The sequence below is a fragment of the Morchella importuna genome (assembly GCF_003444635.1).
Source record: "Morchella importuna strain M04M26 chromosome Unknown Morimp01GS043, whole genome shotgun sequence".
NCBI classification, from domain to species: domain Eukaryota; kingdom Fungi; phylum Ascomycota; class Pezizomycetes; order Pezizales; family Morchellaceae; genus Morchella; species Morchella importuna.
This window is the reverse complement of record NW_025763440.1, coordinates 111095-130816: the sequence shown is the minus strand read 5'-3', so window position 1 is coordinate 130816 and position 19722 is coordinate 111095. Positions and strand designations below refer to the sequence as shown.

The 19722-nt window shown below is 48.4% G+C and overlaps 2 protein-coding genes across 2 annotated transcripts; one reads left to right on the top strand and one right to left on the bottom strand.

The window, feature by feature from the left end:
* Positions 1-13031: 13031 nt before the first annotated feature.
* Positions 13032-16013, bottom strand: LAJ45_10191 (uncharacterized protein; the record flags this gene model as incomplete). The annotated part of the gene is made up of 2 exons (XM_046119719.1): positions 13032-15081; positions 15205-16013. The coding sequence occupies 2 exons, from the start codon at positions 16011-16013 to the stop codon at positions 13032-13034; spliced, it is 2859 nt and encodes a 952-aa protein (XP_045967018.1).
* An 814-nt stretch (positions 16014-16827) lies between these two features.
* On the top strand, positions 16828-19349 carry LAJ45_10190 (uncharacterized protein; the record flags this gene model as incomplete). Its single annotated transcript, XM_046119718.1, has 3 exons — positions 16828-16830; positions 16900-19081; positions 19162-19349. The coding sequence occupies 3 exons, from the start codon at positions 16828-16830 to the stop codon at positions 19347-19349; spliced, it is 2373 nt and encodes a 790-aa protein (XP_045967017.1).
* Between the last annotated feature and the right edge of the window lie 373 nt (positions 19350-19722).

Genomic DNA, 19722 nt, shown 5'->3' with positions numbered 1-19722 from the left:
TGGGGCAATGTCAGATCGCATTGTCCCATGGCTTTCAGGCTGCCAGCAGTGATTGATGATTAAAATCTTAGTTGGAGTCGGGTAGTAATTGGGATGCTCTTCTTTTTATAGTGATAGTTACCGCCTCATTCCATACCTCAAATGTCAGCGCCAGCCCAATTTTACCTTCCAACTAGAATTCTGGCCTGCTTCATTTTAAAAAAATTTCGAGAAATTATAAATTAAAGGCCAAACTGATCGATTATCAGCCCCAGCTCTGTACGATGATGGTACGTATCGTAGATAATATACACCTTCGATGGCGGCTGTTCCTACTGCACCCAGGTAGGGGACGCCCCGCACCACATTACAACCTAATACGCAAAAGTACACGATGTGCCCGATATCAAAATAGCAAAAGTTTCCAGCGTTAGACATTCCAAATCACGAGGTATAAACAACTTCGCAACCATTCATCACGAAACACTAGAATGCATATGATGAGGCCCTGCCATCGGGCCCCTAAATAACTCCCCGCCCGGTAGTTGATCTGATCTGATCTAATCTGTGACCGTTTCGGGCGGGCACCTTTAGCTCTTCGGGTGCGGGCCCCCGCTAGTAACAGAACCAAAGGATTGTGTGCATGGCACATATGCCACAGCGCTTTACGCTTCGTTCTTAAGGTAAATAACCGCCTCGACTGCCTGACCAGATAATATTCTTTATCTATATGTATCATGTGTATGGGCTTAAGGTTCGATACATCAGACACAGGGGGTGTGACGGTACAATGTCCCAAGATCTCACAGCATAGAACCGCCACGTGCGAGTGAGATGCTCGACATGGAAGTGTTGCCTAAGCTAGAAATTGTATTCGCACTGAGACATTTCCTCTAGCATGAACCCTACCGTTTGGATCACGGCTCATCACTCGGTAAAGCGAGCTACCAGAAACTTTGCCGGTGAAGGTTCCGGGTATGAGATAACATAGAGGCGACAGATAGTCTCTCATACTTGGAAGTAAGACCTGATCTATGGGTTTAAGATGCTTTTGCCGTGGAAAATCATTCTGGGCGCCATACAAGATGGGATTAAAAGCATTCCTGAATTGCTTGTGTGAAGTAAAATTAGGTGAAGGTTAGCTTCCCCAACGTCTTGAGCTCGTAGGTTTCATTTGTTTGGCCTGGAGATGTTCATCGACTTTGGCAGACCTCTGATAAGCTATTTTAGGTTAATTCAGAGAATTTTGAATTCTGCCATCGATGGGTGTATTCCAGGAGGTTTCTAGGACGAGGACATAAGATATTATGTCTTGGTAACTTTCTGATCGGGTTAATCCTTGGCCCAGAGATAAGCATGCTCCACTTATTTAATATTGGTATTTGTCTACCATGACCCAAATTTTGAGTCAAGCGAGCTGAGTATTCTTCTTTTATGGTAGTGTAGTCGGCAAATAAAGTCCGCTCGAGTTCTAACATAGAATTAAGACTCGGGTAGCGATAATTACTCGGCTTGGGGGCTCCAGATTGCTAGGAATGCATATTCCCGCGTGCCTAGATATTGCCTGATATGGTACTTGAGCAGTTTAAACCCTAACCCTACCATTGTCAACTTGAAATAAAAACACCTTTGAAATAGCATCAAGAGCTCAAAAGCTTGATATCTAAAATTATTTAAAGACTTGAGCGTTTCCAAATAGAGTCAAGTTGAGTAGTAGGAATCACACGCTGAGTGGGATCTTTCCTGCTGTCGAGCGGACTCATAGACCACGTCATTGCCTAGCAATGAATGTAATATTTGTCAAGTCAAGTCAGGGGAGTTAGATTTTATCAATAACTTCATGAGTCGGGTATATGAAATTGATATTATCAAGAAATGACGGCAACAGACCGAGTGACATTCTATGATTCACTGTCTGGATCCGTGGAGCTTCGAATGCAGGGTCTCGCATGTGTGAGATACAAAGAAGTAAGTGAGCCTTTTTTGTATATGACCTATCATTCAGAAAGGACCTTTGACAAGTAATGATACAGCCCATCGGGTTCGACTGTCTCCAAATCCATGAATTCGATAGCACCATTGGGGTTGTTGGTACAACTTCGGGGCCTAGTAAGACTAGGTTTACCCTTGAGAGCAGCAGATCTCCTACCTTGTGAGTCAGTTGATATAGGTCTAGTTGCTTTATGCCACTAGGCAGCATGCTTGCTCAAGTCCTTATCCTGCAGGTCATGTCTGACCGTTTTTGTAAATCCGACTAGGTGTGGGAGGTCCGGGGTACTCATGGGGTATCTGGTGATTGAACGAGGATAAAGGATATCGGACACGGTAAATATTGGTAAGTAGCCATAAACAGGTAGTAAGTGGCGTTGAGGGATCATAAAATATCACTCGCGCCAAGGAATCACCTGGAGTGAGACATATATTTGGTCGACTGGTTGATTAATAATCATTAATGATGATATCTCTGCCTTGGATAGTTGGCTTGAGTTCGTTCAAGAGTAAAAGACATATCAAAGTTTAGAACATCAATGACCCCAGCTGCTATCAACAGAAATATTTCTGGTTTGGATCAATAGGGTCGTCGTGAGTTGCGTAGTCTATCAGGTGCCTGGAAACCCTAGGGCCCACTCATCACTTAGTTTCGGTGACTGGTTATGATACAGTGGGCTTAGCGCTGTGCCGAATAAATGTCGTATATCTTTACCACTGGGGGTTGTGATAATGTCAGACGTTTGGACCAGTCGAATCAATCCCAGCAGGCAGCGTGGCTAACATTCATATGAAGTTAAACTTTGTGATAAAAAGGTATACCGTATGACAACATGACTAGGCACTTAGGTTTCGACTACCACCTGCATGCAAGCTTTGGCGCAGTTTTGTCATAGCTCTTCTCAGCTAAATGAGCCTACACGTATAGCAATAGCGTTGATATTGCGATAGCCCTGGCTTTAAGGAGAAGAGTGCTTCTGTTCAGGTCGACACTACGTTCGTGGATGACACCTGGAAGCTTGTTTGATAATAAACCCAAAAGATACTGGATGAGCAATCTTAAGACCCGCGCGAACATAGGCCATGACTAGTCTACCAGAATGTCTTGACCGTGGTAAAAGATGGCTAGTATCTAATGTCCATGGATAACTTTAGTCCGTCTAAAGGTTGGTTTGCTCAGCGAAAGGGCTCTTGTACGTTGTTACGGCACATACCATCGGGATCAAACCCATAGAGGCGAGAAATTTGGTCCTAGAGCCCATTTTGCGGATTGAGGTCATATTATAGAATACTTTTTTTGAGCAGCTGTTGTATTAGGTAGTGTCAAGGCGGGGAGCCTTTATATTGCACAGCGGTTGACATAGGTCAGTTGGAACATAGAGCTATACACGTGCCATTCCGCATCATGTCTTGTTGTCTTAGTCGTAGCGAAAACTGTGTCATTTAGACCTTTGGGTGAGGTGGCCTTGGGGTGATTGTTCTCCGTGTTAAATACCACAAAGAAGTTGAAGCCGCCGCGCACAACCTATGGCCCTTCTCAAGAACACAAGCCCAGCCCATAGCTGTAGTTGGCGGTAGAAATGCTTGAGAACTGACTCAACCGCACACTCTGTGCTGCTCGTCTAACTTCTTTCCAAATGCGGGTCGTGTGTCGCAGGTCACTAGCAAGATTGGGACTGTTTCGGGCCACCTGGGGATGCGGGCAATCTGATCATGAAGAAGCGATGGAGGCATTGTCTGACTCAAGAAGAGGCCGGGAGTACCGAAAAATAACCTCGCACACCGGGGAAGGCCTTCCTTGGTTTGCTTGTTCGTGACGAAGCAGAAGGAACAAACAACGCGCGGACACTACGGAAGATAGGCCAATGTGTCCCTCCTGATTACGAATAACATAGGGCAAACCCTACGGGAACAGATAAGCGAGCACTCAGATAGGGATTAGTCTTTCTTGCTAAGAGCTCGATGCTCAAACAAGCGTGCTGGCCACAACAGCTCACTAGGCCTGGACTGTCCAGCCTTGGGACACCCAAGTCTTGGGACACCCAAGTCTTGGGTCCGTGTAAAGGCTCGGTCTATTATACACCAGCCACCCCACCGATCCTCCTGGCCTGCTTTTATGAGGGCTGTTTTTGCTAACTAATTGAGTCCGCCCGCAAAACATGGATGCAATCCATGGGTTAACACCCACCAATAACGAATAGCTTTTTTCTTACCAGGGCATATAGTACACTCCTCTTTACATCGGGCATCTTCCTACGTCGATTATCTGCGGACATCCCCTTAGAACCTTTATAGTGTTCGATCTTATCATAGGGTTCATAACGGCCTCTATTTGGGTTACCAACACCAACTGCAGAAGTATCTTAACTAGACAAAGAGCTAGGGTTTAGAGCCGTGCTAGATGGATTCTGTCTACAGACAGAAGATACGGGCGTTGCCTTGGGTCAAGGAAGGTCCTCCACTTTGCAGTCTGGCCTTCAAGTTGCTCTCGAGGTGAAGATACAGCATTTGGCTAGGACCATATGAAAAGATTACATCTCATCATCATTGATCCCTAGAGCTTTTCTTTCATCCACAGTCTAAGAACAGCCCAGCACGTTCCTTCCCCCTCAGGACTTACCATCGGTGCCATGAGTGAACAAAACGATAGAGCTATAAGTAAAAGACTTATAACGGGCTTCATTAGTTCTGCTGATACTGGAGCTTGAAATTTGAGCGGTAACTACTAAGTGTTGGTTAAACCTTTTGACTTAGACATAGCTACGTAAGCTTTGATAAGAAGTAATATTCTGTTACTGGGCTGAGCCTAGCATGAAATTAACTCGGCCTAAAATAGGCCAGGACGACAAAGCTTTTTCCCTCGTGGTAGTCAGAAGCTAGGCGTGGACGGGATTGTACCTTATGGCTAATTCAGCGAGACAAGGTTGAGGATTCTGTGAGCTTGTCCAACAGAGACCGAGTGTTGTTATAAGGCCTATGTAGACGTATATAACCTTCAAGCTGATTGTGTTGTCTAGTTGAACAAGGTCTGTTTAATGTTCCTAGTCTCAGGTCAGCTATAGACGTTTCCACCACTCACCCGGACACCACCTCACCAGGACAATTGATGGTGATTAGCTGAGAAGAGGTATAGAAGCCAATTATAAGGTAGATTTTCCTGTTGTTATAACTGTCATAGTGAGGGGGTGTCTGGGTGAGTGGTGGAAAGGTTTATAGGCTGTTGACCTGAAGCTAAAGGATGTTGTACTTTAAATCGTCTGTAACCTTACGCCTAACTAGCTGTCATAATGCATATCTCGTGAGAATTATTATCCCCTAACAGAGGAGACACAAATTCTCGTAGATAGTGCAGATGGGCTATATATCCGTAAAATACATATCGTTTAAGCGCCTCTAACGGCAAATATATCGTCAAAAGGCTCAATGAGCAGCCTTGGGACGTATCAACCCAAGAGCATCAAGCATGAGAGTCAAGCTTAAGGCTGAAAATATGAGTTCATAGACAGAATAGTCTTTGTTTTCTGCCTGCTCTCTCCCCCACCAGTATGCTCTCTCTGGGAACAACTTATTATGCATTTTTAACTTAGGGGTAAACTCTTGGCCGTGGATCTTGAACCATGAAGACCACAATGGAAAGGGGCTGAGGAACTGCAGACCTCTGTGAAAAAAGCTCTTTTATTTAGTACATATCCTTATCTTTGTATGATCAGGATAGATAATGGATGATATATGGAGGGTGGTTTAGAGCTCCAAAGAAAAACTATCCACTCAAAACCATATATGAATACATGTATGGAAGGTATTGTCAGGAGGATTCCATGAGAGGGTATTAACCTGAACTTAGAGACGTTTTGCTAGATAAAGCGAGAGTATTGCCTTAAAAAAATTTCCTAACGTTTTTGAAAAGATCAACTGCAAATTTAGCAAACTAGGCCTGATCGGGCAAGCAGCGAATATATCCGATTGTTCCAATTCCTAATATTGTACTTGATAAGAAATTATCAATGCGCGAGAACTCATGTGCTGGATATTGGAGACTCGAGAAATAAATGTGAGTGGGAGTGAAATCAGGTGTAATAGACTAGCTTGTCCATCAACGAGCGCTGCCCATCAACGAGCGCTGCCCATCAACGAGCGTCCACCAAACTTTGGTGGGTGGCAACCGTTGCATCCTGGGGGTAGCGGGCAAAATAGCGGGCAACGCTCGCTGATGGGCAGCGCTCGCTGATGGGCAAGCTGGTCTACTCGCTGATGGACGTTAAATACCGAGTACATCGATTGATTGGTTTGAAATTCTATGGGTGCCACGTGTGGCAGCCAAAATTGACCAATAATTTTCAGAGTTACAACGCATTACAATGGGCTTAGCCACACAATTAGTATGTTGGAAAAAAAGTCTGAAGAACTTTCACATATCTTTATTTAAAAACTTTAAATATTTAACTAAAAATACAAAAAAATAACTATGAGATAGAGCTGGCTCCCTGCTTGATGTGAGTAGTACTATGAATTTTTCAAAGGGGTTTTTGAGTGAGTTCCAAAGGATCGGGAGTGGAAAAGAATCAAATTACGGTTATGGAGGTTGGAGTTGCAAAAGCTGGGGCACACACACCTGAAATACTTGCTTGGCTGCCAAGTTGCCCCTTTCTTAAAATTTGACCAATGGCAAGCCCTCGCAGACTGGTCAATAATAAAATTTCCAGAAAGAGAGTTCTTCACATACCGTGAATACCCTGTACAGGGACAGACGATAACGCTAAAAGCAGGGCGATTTTCCAACGCAATAATTCTACCGATAGCTGTAGGAACAGGGGTCTAAATACAGGGTTTCTATGACTGAGCAAGCCAATAGGACTGTAACGGCAATATTATATTTCGGCTAAAGTGATAGATTGGATTGTGAAGAGAAGGAATTGCGCAGTTGAACTATGATTTGTAATGGGTTTTCTGTTATGTTCTTTCGGTTTCCGTTACGCGGGATATTAGTCATCAACGGACTAGGAGTTAGATATATAAGGGGGTGTTGTCTCGTGCCTTTTCATGTTTTCCTTCCTTTCCTCTTCTCTTCACGGAATCTCTGTATTTACTCGCGCCCGACCGCGTGAGAGTACGGGACCCCCTCCGGTCTCGACATCCTGACTCTCGAATTGCTTCAGGCCCTGAACGAGACGTCCCCCTATCTACCGAGTTGAAGCCTTTCATTAGGAGCCGTCCTTCTTCTTACCCCTCCTCAAACCTGTCGGCGCCCCCGATCGCCACCCCCAAATGACCAGCCCTTCAAGGCTACCCCTCTCTACGTCGTATTGGTATTCTGTCAATAGTCTGGAGGTCAGTGCAGACCCATTGCCATAGCCTACGATAACCCACGGTGTTAGCGACCTTACGGTCGCGAAACATTCGTTCCTTACCTTACGCGAGGTCCCTTCGTTGGGCCTTACCCCGCATTACGGCCCTAGCCAGGCAACCCATTTTAACCGAGTCGGCTTCCCCACTCACCCAACCCCATCGGCCCGGTACTACAACCGAGGCCACCCCATCAAGACACGGTCGGCACCCACGATTGCGACCACCCCATATACTATGGAAATCGAGTTCGAAGGTCAACACTGTAAAGACCACCAATGGGTAGCGGCTCACGCTCACCCCATCTACACTTGGCCTCTGTGTCATTCCTACCTTAACACCCTGCTGCCTGACGAGCAGACTCCCAGGGACCCCATCGAAACCCGCTCCCTATACCTTCGCACCTGATGCTTCGGCGGTCTCTCGCCTCGCCTTCGTGCAGTACTTCCTATTAGGCATTGGTAATGATCCTGGTTTATGGTGAACGGGTATATAGACGATTCACTTTATGTTGTTTGACGGAGAAGCTTTTGGGATCTCATTCTACTGTAGTGTTGTTACTTTGTTCGTCGCTTAGTTTCTGTTCATCTACACCATTTCGCGCAACGTTTGTATGTACTTTTCTTTTGTCTTTGGCGGAGGCGTGCGATAAGCTATGTGCTTCTATGCAATATAAAATCTATCTATCTATCTTGTATTTACCCTCGCAACACCAAAACTTTCGAACAACAATAACTTTTGGCCTACACTCTCGATAAAACCTTTACTCGAACACGATCCTGTATGTCTATAGACTCCGTAATCTATTGGTATCTTATCGAACATATGTTCGTACGCGAAGTTATTCACGCTCTAGTCCCTGAGTTGTGATCTTCTCAACCCTCAACCCTCGCTTAAGCGTCGCGACCATAGCGAAAAACAACAACCTGGCCTCACCAAACCCACCCAACCCACCAAACATCGCGGGCAGAAAGAGAACTCTATCAGAAGTCTTTCCCAACCCAATTCGATCCAGAACATCAGTGATGTCCCAGCAAGCCTCTTTGAGCTCCTGGTTCACAGGGGCCCCCCCACCAGGAACCCCGGCACCCTCCCACTTCCCCGACACCCAATCGACCCAACAAACACAGTCCACCACGGTAAAACAGACCCAACTCGGTAACGAACCTTTTTCCATCTTCGCCGAACATACTCAATATAAGAACCATACGCCCCAAAATATGATTATATCCACCCCAGCATCATTCCTGAAGAAACCCACGCAAGAATGGACTTGAACTACATCTCTTGGGTAGTTAGAAACGCCCTCACCGTAGTACTCGAACCCCTCAACCAAACGACCGAACAAATAAAAAGGGACCTAAAAGCCACCATTGAAGTCCTATCCACCCAAAACGATTACCTCAAACACACCGTCGACGTCCTGGCCAAACAAATGTTTGAAAGGACAAAGAATCAAGACAAAACATCCGAAAAACTCCACCGCCTCCAACATCAGCTCACCAACCTCTACAACAACAGGCCCAATAACCAAGTAGCTGCCGAAGGAAGAGCCGCCGCAATCTTTGCCGCCGCCGCAATCGTTGCCGCCGCCGCTGCCACCACCACCGCCGCCCCCACCACATCAGCCAACCACCCCAACCATGCCCAACAATCAAGAGGGAAAGCTAAAGAAACACCGACTCCAGCTGCACCGAAATTCTATGCATCCATCGCAGCAGGAAATATTAACCCCGAATTCACGACTGTTACAAACAAGAAAAAAACCAAGCCCAAAGCAGATCCCCTCTTCAAACCTGAAATTACTAGACTCAACTGGGAAATCGTAATCGAAACAAACAAGAAACTTCCAGTTACTCCGTCGGACATCAGAGCTAAGACAAATGCAAAAATCCAAGACCCCGACTGCCAACTTATCGCCGTCCGGAAAGCAACCAAGAACAACATCATTCTGGAATCAAAGTTCGCAACCCCCGCAACAAAGGTCCTTGAATACAAAAAAGAAATCGAAACCGCCCTGAACGAACTAAAAGTACCCTTTGTCGAAATCCGAATTAACTCCAGATGGTCAAAGTTCATCCTCCATAGTATGCAGGACAACTACTAGCCTCGGAAATCAGAAACAACTACAGAACCACCTTCGAACTGGCACAAATCCCGAGATGGCTATCGAAACCAAAAGCCAGAATTGGAAAATCCCTCTCCTCCAGGATCATTGCCCTCCCCGGACAATTCACCAAAGAGAACCTCAGACTCTGATACCTCACCCACTTCGACAGAAACTGCAAAATTGACAGCTACCTTCCAGCAAACCCAGAAACCCAATGTGCCAAATGCCTCGAATACGGCCATAGGCAAGAACGCTGCTCCAACAGCGGAAGATGCGGACACTGTGCCGAGGAACACCAAACCAAGGACCACCCATGTACAGAATGCGCCGGAGGTCTCAGATGCTCACACACACCCATCTGATGCTATCACTGCAAGGCCCCCCACAAAGCAACAGACGCCAACTGCCCAGAACGAACCAAAGTCTGAATCACAAACAGACTTGAACCAGACACAAACCCAAGCCCGCTACCAATTCCCGTAGTTATCCCGGCCCAAGACCCCTCACAAGAAGATGCAGTCATGGATAACACCCAATGAGTCACACCAAAAGGACCACAGCTATCGCACAGCAACTGAACTGTGCGAAAAACGAGCTTACAACAAAGTCAGTAGTGGAGGAAGCAGAACAGGACCACAACATACTATTTCTTTTGTTACAAGAACCATGGAACAATAAGGAGGGCCACCCACCGGAATCCCCCTTTTTCTACCTTTTTACAGCCAGCAACAAGGGCACCAAAGCCGCCACCTACATCAGGAAACACGCCAACCTGAAACCAAAACACCACTACATCCAAAACAACTTCATCGTCTCCGTCACGGTGGAAATCCAAAACCAAAAAACACAAATCCTCAACATATACTCACCAGGGCGAAGCGGACTTTTCGCAGAAATCTCCCAACAAATAACCACAATCCAAAACTGCCTTGTCATGGGAGACTTCAACAGCCACCATCAACTGTGTTATGGATATAGATCTAATGACTACACTAACACGATCAGAACAGACAAACCCGGATCCAAGAAACTAAAAAGATGGATTGACCGACAAAAGCTATCCCTACTCAATGAACCAGGCGAATTCACACACTTCCCCAGAAATAATAACAGACCGACCATCATCGATCTGACACTAGTCAAAGGACCAATCCTGGACCACGACGTCCGCTGGAACATCGACCGACATGGAGCAGGATCCGACCACGGGAAAACCATCCTACAACTACGAATAGAGAAGCCCCCTCACATCCCCAGGAGACTATGGCACCGAACGAATTGGGGAAAACTGGAAGAAAATATCTCAAGCCTCCACTTTCCCCCCGAAGCGTGGGAAAGCCAGAACCACACAAAGCAATCGGTCGACTTCATACTCGAACACATAGATAACTTGATAGACCAAATAACCCCATGGAGCCAAGGACACCTTAAATCTAAGAAATAGTGGACTCCAGAGCTGAAGGAAATTAAATCAACCCTCCACACACTAGAAAGGAAAGCCAGAAACACCCAAAAGGACGAAGACAGGGAATCCTTCAGGAAGACCAGCAGGAAATGGACGGCAGCAATCCGAAAAGCCAAGGCAGAACAAAGGGAAAAAGAACTCATGGAAGCCAAGGGGAGCGCCATTTGGAAACTAATCAACACGGGGAAAAGAAGGGACTCTACAATCCCAACTATACAAGGTGAAGAAACGTTTGCGGGGAAGTGCCAAGCTCTAAGAGCCCAACTCTTCCCCACAAATTGTACGTCCCCCGACAACCCCCCACTCCAAATTAGACCCCCCTCTTTTGACCTTAGTGACGATTTCCAGGAAGTAACAACAGAAGAAATTACATCCGCAATCAGATCATGCCCGACACACTCGGCCACCGGACCCGATAACATCCCATACCCGTTTAAACAGGCAACAATCAAGGCAAACACCCAACTCTTCCAAGACATGTTCTCGGCCATGCTCCGACATGGAGTCCAGTCGGATCGATGGAAAGCGGCAAAATGCATACCGATTCCGAAACCAGGAAAATCCGACTATTCGTCAGCCAAAGCCTACCGACCCATCTCCCTATTACAATGCTTCAGCAAAGTACTGGAAAAGATAGTGGCAACAAGACTATGCACCGCCGGATCCATCCTGGAGACCCTCAGCAAAGACCAGCTCGGAGGAAGACCAACAATTTCAGCGATCGATGCCCTACTACGGACCCTCACGCCCATACAACAAAATCTCCTAATCAAACGAACCACAGGAACCACCCCAGACAGACCAGCCCTTCTCACAAACGATATACAGGGAGCCTTCAACTGCGTCAACCACCTCCTACTCGCAGAAATCATGACCCAACAAAAATTCTCAACATACCTAACCAACTGGTGCAAGGAATTCAACACCAACCGAACACTCCAATTCCAATTTAACCACGAACTGGAACACCACAACCATATGCCTCAGGACTACCCCAAGGCTCCCCCCTCTCCCCAGTACTATATATGATATACGTCGGGGTGATAACAGATCCCACCAACTCCCCCAAAGAAACCAACACCACCTACATCAGCAAGCTCGCCTATTACCCAGGGCGCAGCCCCTACGTCCTGGCGGGCATTCTGCGCCACGAGCGCCCAGCGCGTCCGGCACCGCCAGAGTACAACCTTCGCGCCAGGCTCCGCCGCAGGACCGTCCCACTCTCTGGGACCGCCAGGAGATATGGCTCACGTCCGGAGGGCACTCGCCAATGCTCTGGTCGCCTGGGCCGCCATGAGATTCCCTCCCCCTCCGGAGACGCTAGGATGGAGTGACTCCGCCCACAGCACCTAGGAACTTTTGCTTCTTTTGATTACGTCAGTAGTACACGCGAGCACTTCCCAATGCTCTCACAGTTTTCTTGAATGCTCTCACGGCACGACGAATGCTCTCACGGCACGGCGAATGCTCTCACGGCACCGCGAATGCTCTCACGGCACCGCGAATGCTCCCGCGAATGCTCCCGCGAACGCTCCCGCGAACGCTCCCGCGAGGGCTTCCGCGAGTGCTCCCAGAGCACTCACCAGTGCTCACAGAGCTGAGGCATTCGTCATACCCACTCAAGGTGAGGCAACCCTCACTTGGGCTCCTTTGGATTGATACACCGTCCTCAAAGGATAGGAAGGCCGCACCAGTCCCTCAAAAGATATCTAACGTGGGTATCCTCAACGCCGCTGTACGGTCAGTCGCGGGATACTGATACGAGCACTGTCCTGTATACTGGTGACGACTACCCAACCTTTGACGGACGTGTATGTTTCTGTCGATTCGTGAAAGGCATAATTAGCCTTGAGGTTGAGGCCATGGTACGGCTCGTCTGAAAAGCTCAATGTCCATGCATAAGCAGCAACATGGACTGGAAAAAGGTGCAGGATGACTTTACTGGTCGGAAGACCAATGCCTGCCTACCGCGTCCTCCTGGGGCGAGCTTGCAGGATAGCCAGACTCAGATACTGAGCGGCCGAAACTTACCTCCCTCTTCCAATCCGCATGCTTAGCAGAACGACACGAATTTTGAATTAGAGAGTCCAATTGGGTCTAACGTTCCTAGAGCACTCAAGAATGCCCTCACGGCTTTACAAGTATTCAACTAAATTCATTCCACGTACGCAAGTCTATCCTAGTATTTACCAACCAATTACCAGTCTCCACCTCAAACAAATGGGCCATTCCCAATATACTCCGAATATTAACGACCCACATCCTCTTCCTCCTCCTCCTACAAACCTTCAGGAGCCCATGTGAGCTATCAGCGATACCACGATCCTTTGCCTCGAGTAGCTCCACTATACATAGTCTATGTGCTCGCCCCCCACTGTCCCGCAGCTTGAACAAAGCCTCGACACGTCCTGGTAAGCGTCCCCGAAACACTCCCCACTCCTCTGAGGACGCTACCGACACCCATACCCAATCCTTTCTTATTTTCCCTTTCCTAAAAGCCGCGTTTCCCGTACACCTGATATTGTGAACCTCGTACACCTCAGGTCTTTGGAAGATTGGTATCGGAACCTGCAAACATGTGAACATCTCCACCCGGCGCTCTAAAATGCTCTCAGAGCTTCCGGCAAAGCTTTGAGAGCATCCCGCATCCTCTGCATACTCCTTTATCAGGCGATATAACGTGGTATGGCTTATTTGCAGTCCATCCGCAATATTGAAAAGTCTTTCCGATTTCGTGGAGGGGTTGCAAAGACGCCTTAGAGGCAGTCGGCCTTCTACTATGGATCGTTCATTTGGTGTTTTTTTCCGGTCTTCGATTTTAAAAATCTCAAGTAACTCCTTCAGGTTATCTCGATGGCTCCAAAGGATGTCGTCAGTGCTCTCAGGACCTCCAACAATGTCTTTCAGATTCAGCATTCGAATCTCTAACGCCAACCGCCGCCCCCCATAGTCCAGTATCTGCGTTGCAGCATCGACCTTGTTGGATGCTCCGTATGCCTCTTTTATCTGACGTACATGGGCGAGTTCGCTGATGTCGGTGGAGTACTGGGGAATGCTCCCAAAGCGCTCGACATGTTCCCGATAGTGCGTTAACACGTGCAATTTGATGAAGTTGAAGTGAGACCTTTCCCGTATCTCGCGAATCTCCTCCAAACCTCGCTGAGCGCTCTGGGAGCCTGAGGTCTTCACAGCTTTTGTCCGATCTCTCGCATCCTTAACCGTCCTCTTGTACGCCCGGAATTCTAAAAAGATATCCTTGTGCTTATGGAAATCCTCGAGATAGCTCTCCATATAATTCAGTGTGCTCGTCGTATGACTCCCATACTGCGCCATTAAGTGGAAGTCGATTAAGCCTCGTACACATTTCAATGCCTTTGCGAAGTCGCCCCTGACAGCCACCCCCGGGTTTCTCAAAGCAGCCGCGAGTGCTCCAAGAACGACCCGCCCCAGATTTCTCATCTCCTTCCCTTGCCATTGGGTTGTGGCACGATATGCCTTGTTCGGTACTGCCAGTCCAGGGTAAGGCGCAATCGAGGCCCAAGCCTTGTCAAATTCCTCCAATCGATTGTGCTTCTTCAAGAAAGCCTGAACCCACTCCATCATGTGCTTCAACATCCCTAGGTAGATATTGTGCAGAATGTCCGGTTTGTTGAGATCGTATGGATTAACCCTCGGCATACCCCAGAAAGCATTGAAGAGTGTCTTTACTGATCTCGCGACAAGGTATTCCACCGGTCCCAGGTTTCCCGGGTTCTCCCTGAATAGCTTTACCCTCTCCCGGTAATCCTCGTGATCGCGCGTAGGGCTCCGGCGAGTGCTCCCAAGACTGTGGAATTCCACCTCGCATCTTGGACAAGAGCTAGTACTAATATTTTGTAAGTTTGAATGCTCAGGTTGATCAGCGATCCAACCCGACAACACCGGAAAGCATAGACGTTCGTACCCGTCGGCGCATGCGATTAGCTCGCCTTCCTGAGAGCACTCCCGAATGCTCTGAAAGATCTCCCCAAGGGCGCGATGCAGCGCCATTTGACTCTGACGTCGTAAAGCGGAATTAGCGAGTGAGTTCTTCCCGAGCTTAGGTGGGACTGGCAGTAGCCCTAGGAGAATTAACGAATGCCCGGTGGGCTTGCTCCGGACCGATGACTTGATGTTCCCGATGGTAAGATAGATTGGCCAGGCTTTCTTGTCCCCACTAAAATTTGTCAAATGTGTGCCATCTGACGCGCATATAATTGGTACCACAGTCGACCCCTCCGGTAAGGTATTCTGTCCAGAAAGCATTAGCGACTGCCTCTAGAGCACTTGTGAGGCTTACCAGACCTGCGTCTCCCACCACCAATCTCCCGTATGCATTTCCCCGTACATTCTCTCGCCAGATTCATTATGCTCTACCACTGGCGCGTACACCAATGACTCCCGAAAGGCCCGTTGGCCTAGAAGATATCGCACAATTACCATTGGATCCCGGTAATAGTAAGGGATTTTCTCTCCCCCAATATCCACCTCCGAATGATGCCAGCTCGCCTTTCCCAATATGTCATTCATTTCGTCCAACCTCTTTATAAAACCTCGCCCAGTCCTGTAGGAGCATTCGCCACTGCTTGACGGAGCGTGTAGAAAGAAACTGTCGATATTTCCTTGTGAGGCCTTCGACAGTATGAAATAACGTGCCATTCTAAACTCGTATGCTGAGTTGAATGGGTGCCACGGGTATCGGAGAAGGTTTTGTGAGCATTCGTCGTAGTCCTCCGAGCGGTAGAGACGCTCCCCAGCACCCTCGTAAATCGTTGTCGCTGCCTCATGCCTATTTGCATCTCCATCTGTCTCTTCCATCATAAAATATGATTCGGATTCCAGATCTGAATTATTATCGGGATCTTGGTCATGATAATTGATACTGTTGCTCTCCGAACTATCCGAGTCGTCATGGGCATCTGAATAGGAATCGTGAATGCCTTCCGGGCTGTCGTGAGTGTCATCGGGTGCCTCTTGATCGCGCTCCAGGAGTAAAAATTGGTTTCCCAGCCATTCATCTGCTTCAAATGGATGTGTAGTTCGAAGATGTTTATCGAAGTTCGCGGAGGAGCTGTACCGCTTGCTGCAAAAGGGGCAAGACGATTTCATTGAAGTCTCATGATGCTAGCAAAGCACTCCTGAGTGCTCTAAAAATTTGGTTTCTGCCAAGGCCGAGGAGGCTCTTTCCTGCAGGTGCTGCTGCAGAGTGCTCGAATGATTTGATTTGTCAGCCAATGAGGCTCCTCTCACCTGCACCCCGGTCGGCAAGGCTGATTTTCAATACGAGTCTGATGTCATACATCACCAACCTAATACAAACATCAACACCAACACGAAGAAACACCCACCACCCCAATCAGGCGGCCAGTTATGCTAGATTCTATCGCCCTGAGCATCTGCACTCTCTCCCTGAGCACTCGCGGAGTCTCTTCAGATCGAGACAGTGTTCTCAGCGCCAAATTCAACACTAATATCGACTACGAGCTCAAAGAATACATTCTCTCCGAATCAGCTTCCTAGAGGACAGAGTACCAACACCAACAAGAACACAAGCACCAACCCCAACACCAGAATGTTATCGACGTCACCATTGGTACCGTCAGAGCATCCCCGAGTGCGCCTGGAGCATTTAGATCAACGTCATATATTGAAGCAAACATTGAGTACGAGCACCCTCGAGTGCTTCTAGAGCATTCGTGGGTGCTCTCGGAAGCGTGATAAGCTCAAGAAAAAAGCTGATCGTACTCGGTATAAGAGCACCCCTCCCTTCCTTCAAGTTCGTGAGAAGTTCCTAACCACCTTCAAGTTCTCCTCTACCTATCACTTCAAGTTTTCCATTGCTTTCAACATTACCTGTTGAAATCTCATCCTTCAAGTTCCTCCGTTTTCAAGCGATTTAACCTTTGCAATCTTTATAAATAAGATGGTATTTCTCTCTCCTAATCCAATTAATTTTAGAACCATACTCACCACAGTGATACATTAACATTATCAGACTCCAAACACCGCTCAGAGCACTCCCGGTAGCTCACAGAACACAAATCAACTTCCCAATAAGAAGCGCTTGCGTGACATAGACGAAGACGATAACGAAAAGACCCACCGAAAAACCAAGAAACACAAATCGTCCCGAAAACATAAGAAACACCGAACTTCCTCAGGTCGCAAATCGTCCCGCAAAACTGTCAAGCCTATCCCGGAGGAGATACCAGAAACACCCCCTAAGCAGTCGCCAGTGCTTTCCGGGTTCACCCCGATCAACAAGAGCCGAAAACAAAACCCTGTACCTCCACCAATCCGGACTGAAACCCGGACTCCGCCAAATACTAACCTAGCTCCATCGGACACTGAAGGGATCTTCCCGAGTAACTGGGGAGCAACCCTAACTGATTCCGACTCCTTTCCCGACTTTAGTTCCGAACCCTCTGAACCATACATAAGTGACGATCAAGACCCAGCAACAGGTCCAGCAACAGGCCCACTAGCAGCAGTCTCCACTGCTTCCTCAGCACGCAGCAGTGCTTCACCAGAGGCCCTTGTACGGACGACCGTACTTAGGGTTAGTGCTACCCCACCAGCACCCGCTAGTGCTCCACAAAAGAACGTTGCCCGGGAGACCATAGTCCCAAGTCAAGTTCTCACTCGGTCCAAGTCTAGTGCAGTCCGCTCAACAGGCCCAGCAACAGGCCGCTCAACAGGCCCAGCAGGCTCTACTACTCCCTCACCAGCACCCGTCAGTGCTCCACCGAAGGTTCTTGCACCGGAGACCCCTACATTCAAGCCCCGACGCCCCTCTCGGTTATTTTCTAGTGCAAGCCCGTCCGAACTAATAGACCACCCCTCACCAGTACGACAGAGACGAATTAGACCCGAGCCATCGCCGATTGTCCAAGAGACATCCCCGAGTGTTCAAGAGACATCCCCGAGTATTCAAGAGACATCCCCGAGCTCGACCGCATTCAAGATGACTCAAGCAAGCAAAGCGAAGATGACTTTAGGTCTACTCAACCTACCTAAAGTGTACACCAGCATCCGCAACAGCCTAAAGGCGGAAATGCAAAATGTGGGTTGGGTCAATAAAAGCACGTCCGGTATGGCTGCGTTCAATGCCCTATGCCTTTACTTGATGAACTTGCCCTCCCTCAACGGTTTTCTGCCAATTTGGACTGGGGGTGACTCCGATGCCCGTAGAGCACTGGCGAGTGCTCTACAGTGGCTCATCGCAGATGTTGGTATGAAGGATAGGTTATCAAGGGGACAGGGAGACCGTCAGTTCAAAGAGGCTGCCGGTGATAGTGATGATGATGATGACGGCGGTGGTCAGGCAGCCGGAAGACGCTCTCGCAAAGGGAAAGAGCGTGCAGTACCTCCGGAACTCGTGCGACCTTCCATAATGGTTACCGTGGTGGACCCCGATGCTCTAGGGGCATTCTTTATGCTCGTCCCACCACCTACTTATGACTGGAATGATCCCCTGAACGAACCTTCGTTCATCGGAATTTTGACCAAGATAACTTTCCCCGAGCTATGCAACTTGATCCTGAAGCACACCGCACCCGGCAGAGCAGTCAGGACTATCTGGGGGGCAATTGAGAATGTCCCCCCGGCAGCTGTTCCTCCCGTTCGGCCGGTGGAGGTACAAATTACCGATTCAGAGGAGCTCGAAGGTTGGTTGAAGAACAGCAATGCCAGGCCTCGGAGGATATTGGCGGTCCTCCACAGAGCAGGCGCGGGTGCTAACCTGGGTGGTGCGGAATCCCCCCCGTTGAACCCGGCTTTCCCTCACGTTGAGGAAGATGATTATAGCATGATCGATATTCCTGCAGAGGATTCGGATTACGAGGAGGGAAAGCACCGGATAAATGCCAAAGGACTGAGGGTATATATGCCTAGAACTGATGCCAGTAATCAAAGGCTAATTCAGACTCTTGTTAGGCGTCGCGATAGACAGCAGGATGCTATCGACGATTTAGACCCCAAATACCTTAGGAAGTATCCTTTGGGTGTCGGGGTTGCTGACCCAAACTTCTTACAGGGGACGATCTGGACACCTGCCGGGATAGCAGCCAAGAGAGCTGCTGACGCACTCGCGGCTGCTGGTGCTGGAGGTGGTGGTGGTGGTGGTGGAGGTGGTGGTGGTGGAGGTGGTGGTGGTGGAGGTGGTGGAGGTGGTGGTGGTGGGGTGGTGGTGGTGGAGGTGGTGGTGGTGGTGGTGGTGGTGGTGGTGGTGGTGGTGGTGGTGGTGGTGGTGGTCTAGGACCTCCACCGCCTCCGGGCGGACCTCCTCCTCCTCCGGGCGGCGGTGGTGGTGGAGGACCAGCTGGAGGCGGTGGTGGTGGTGGTGGTGGGCCAGCTGGAGGCGGTGGTGATGGTGGTGGTGGGCCAGCTGGAGGCGGTGGTGATGGTGGTGGTGGTGATGGTGGTGATGGTGGTGGGCATCATTAGTTCCCTTTGGTATAATCTCTAACTTCCCTTCCTGCGGAATTGTCACTAACCTTTTAATAGTTGTTAGGATTACTCCCTGAGCACTCGCGATAGCTATTGAGGTGCGGTACGATTTGGTGTTTTGGATTTCCCTTTGTCTTGCGAGAGTATATCAATGGATGGGTTATATCGGATAGGATTAGATTAGATTAGATTAGATTATTCCAGGTAGTAATTGCATTGCTTTTATTTCAAAGTCGAATCAAACTCCTAGATTGCTCTCAGAGCACTCGGTACCGCTTCAGAAAGTGCAGTAAAACGAGTGATGATAAATGATGCGGTTGAGTGCAGAAATTGTGGTAACATAGGATGATCCCTGCCGTAAGAGGATTAG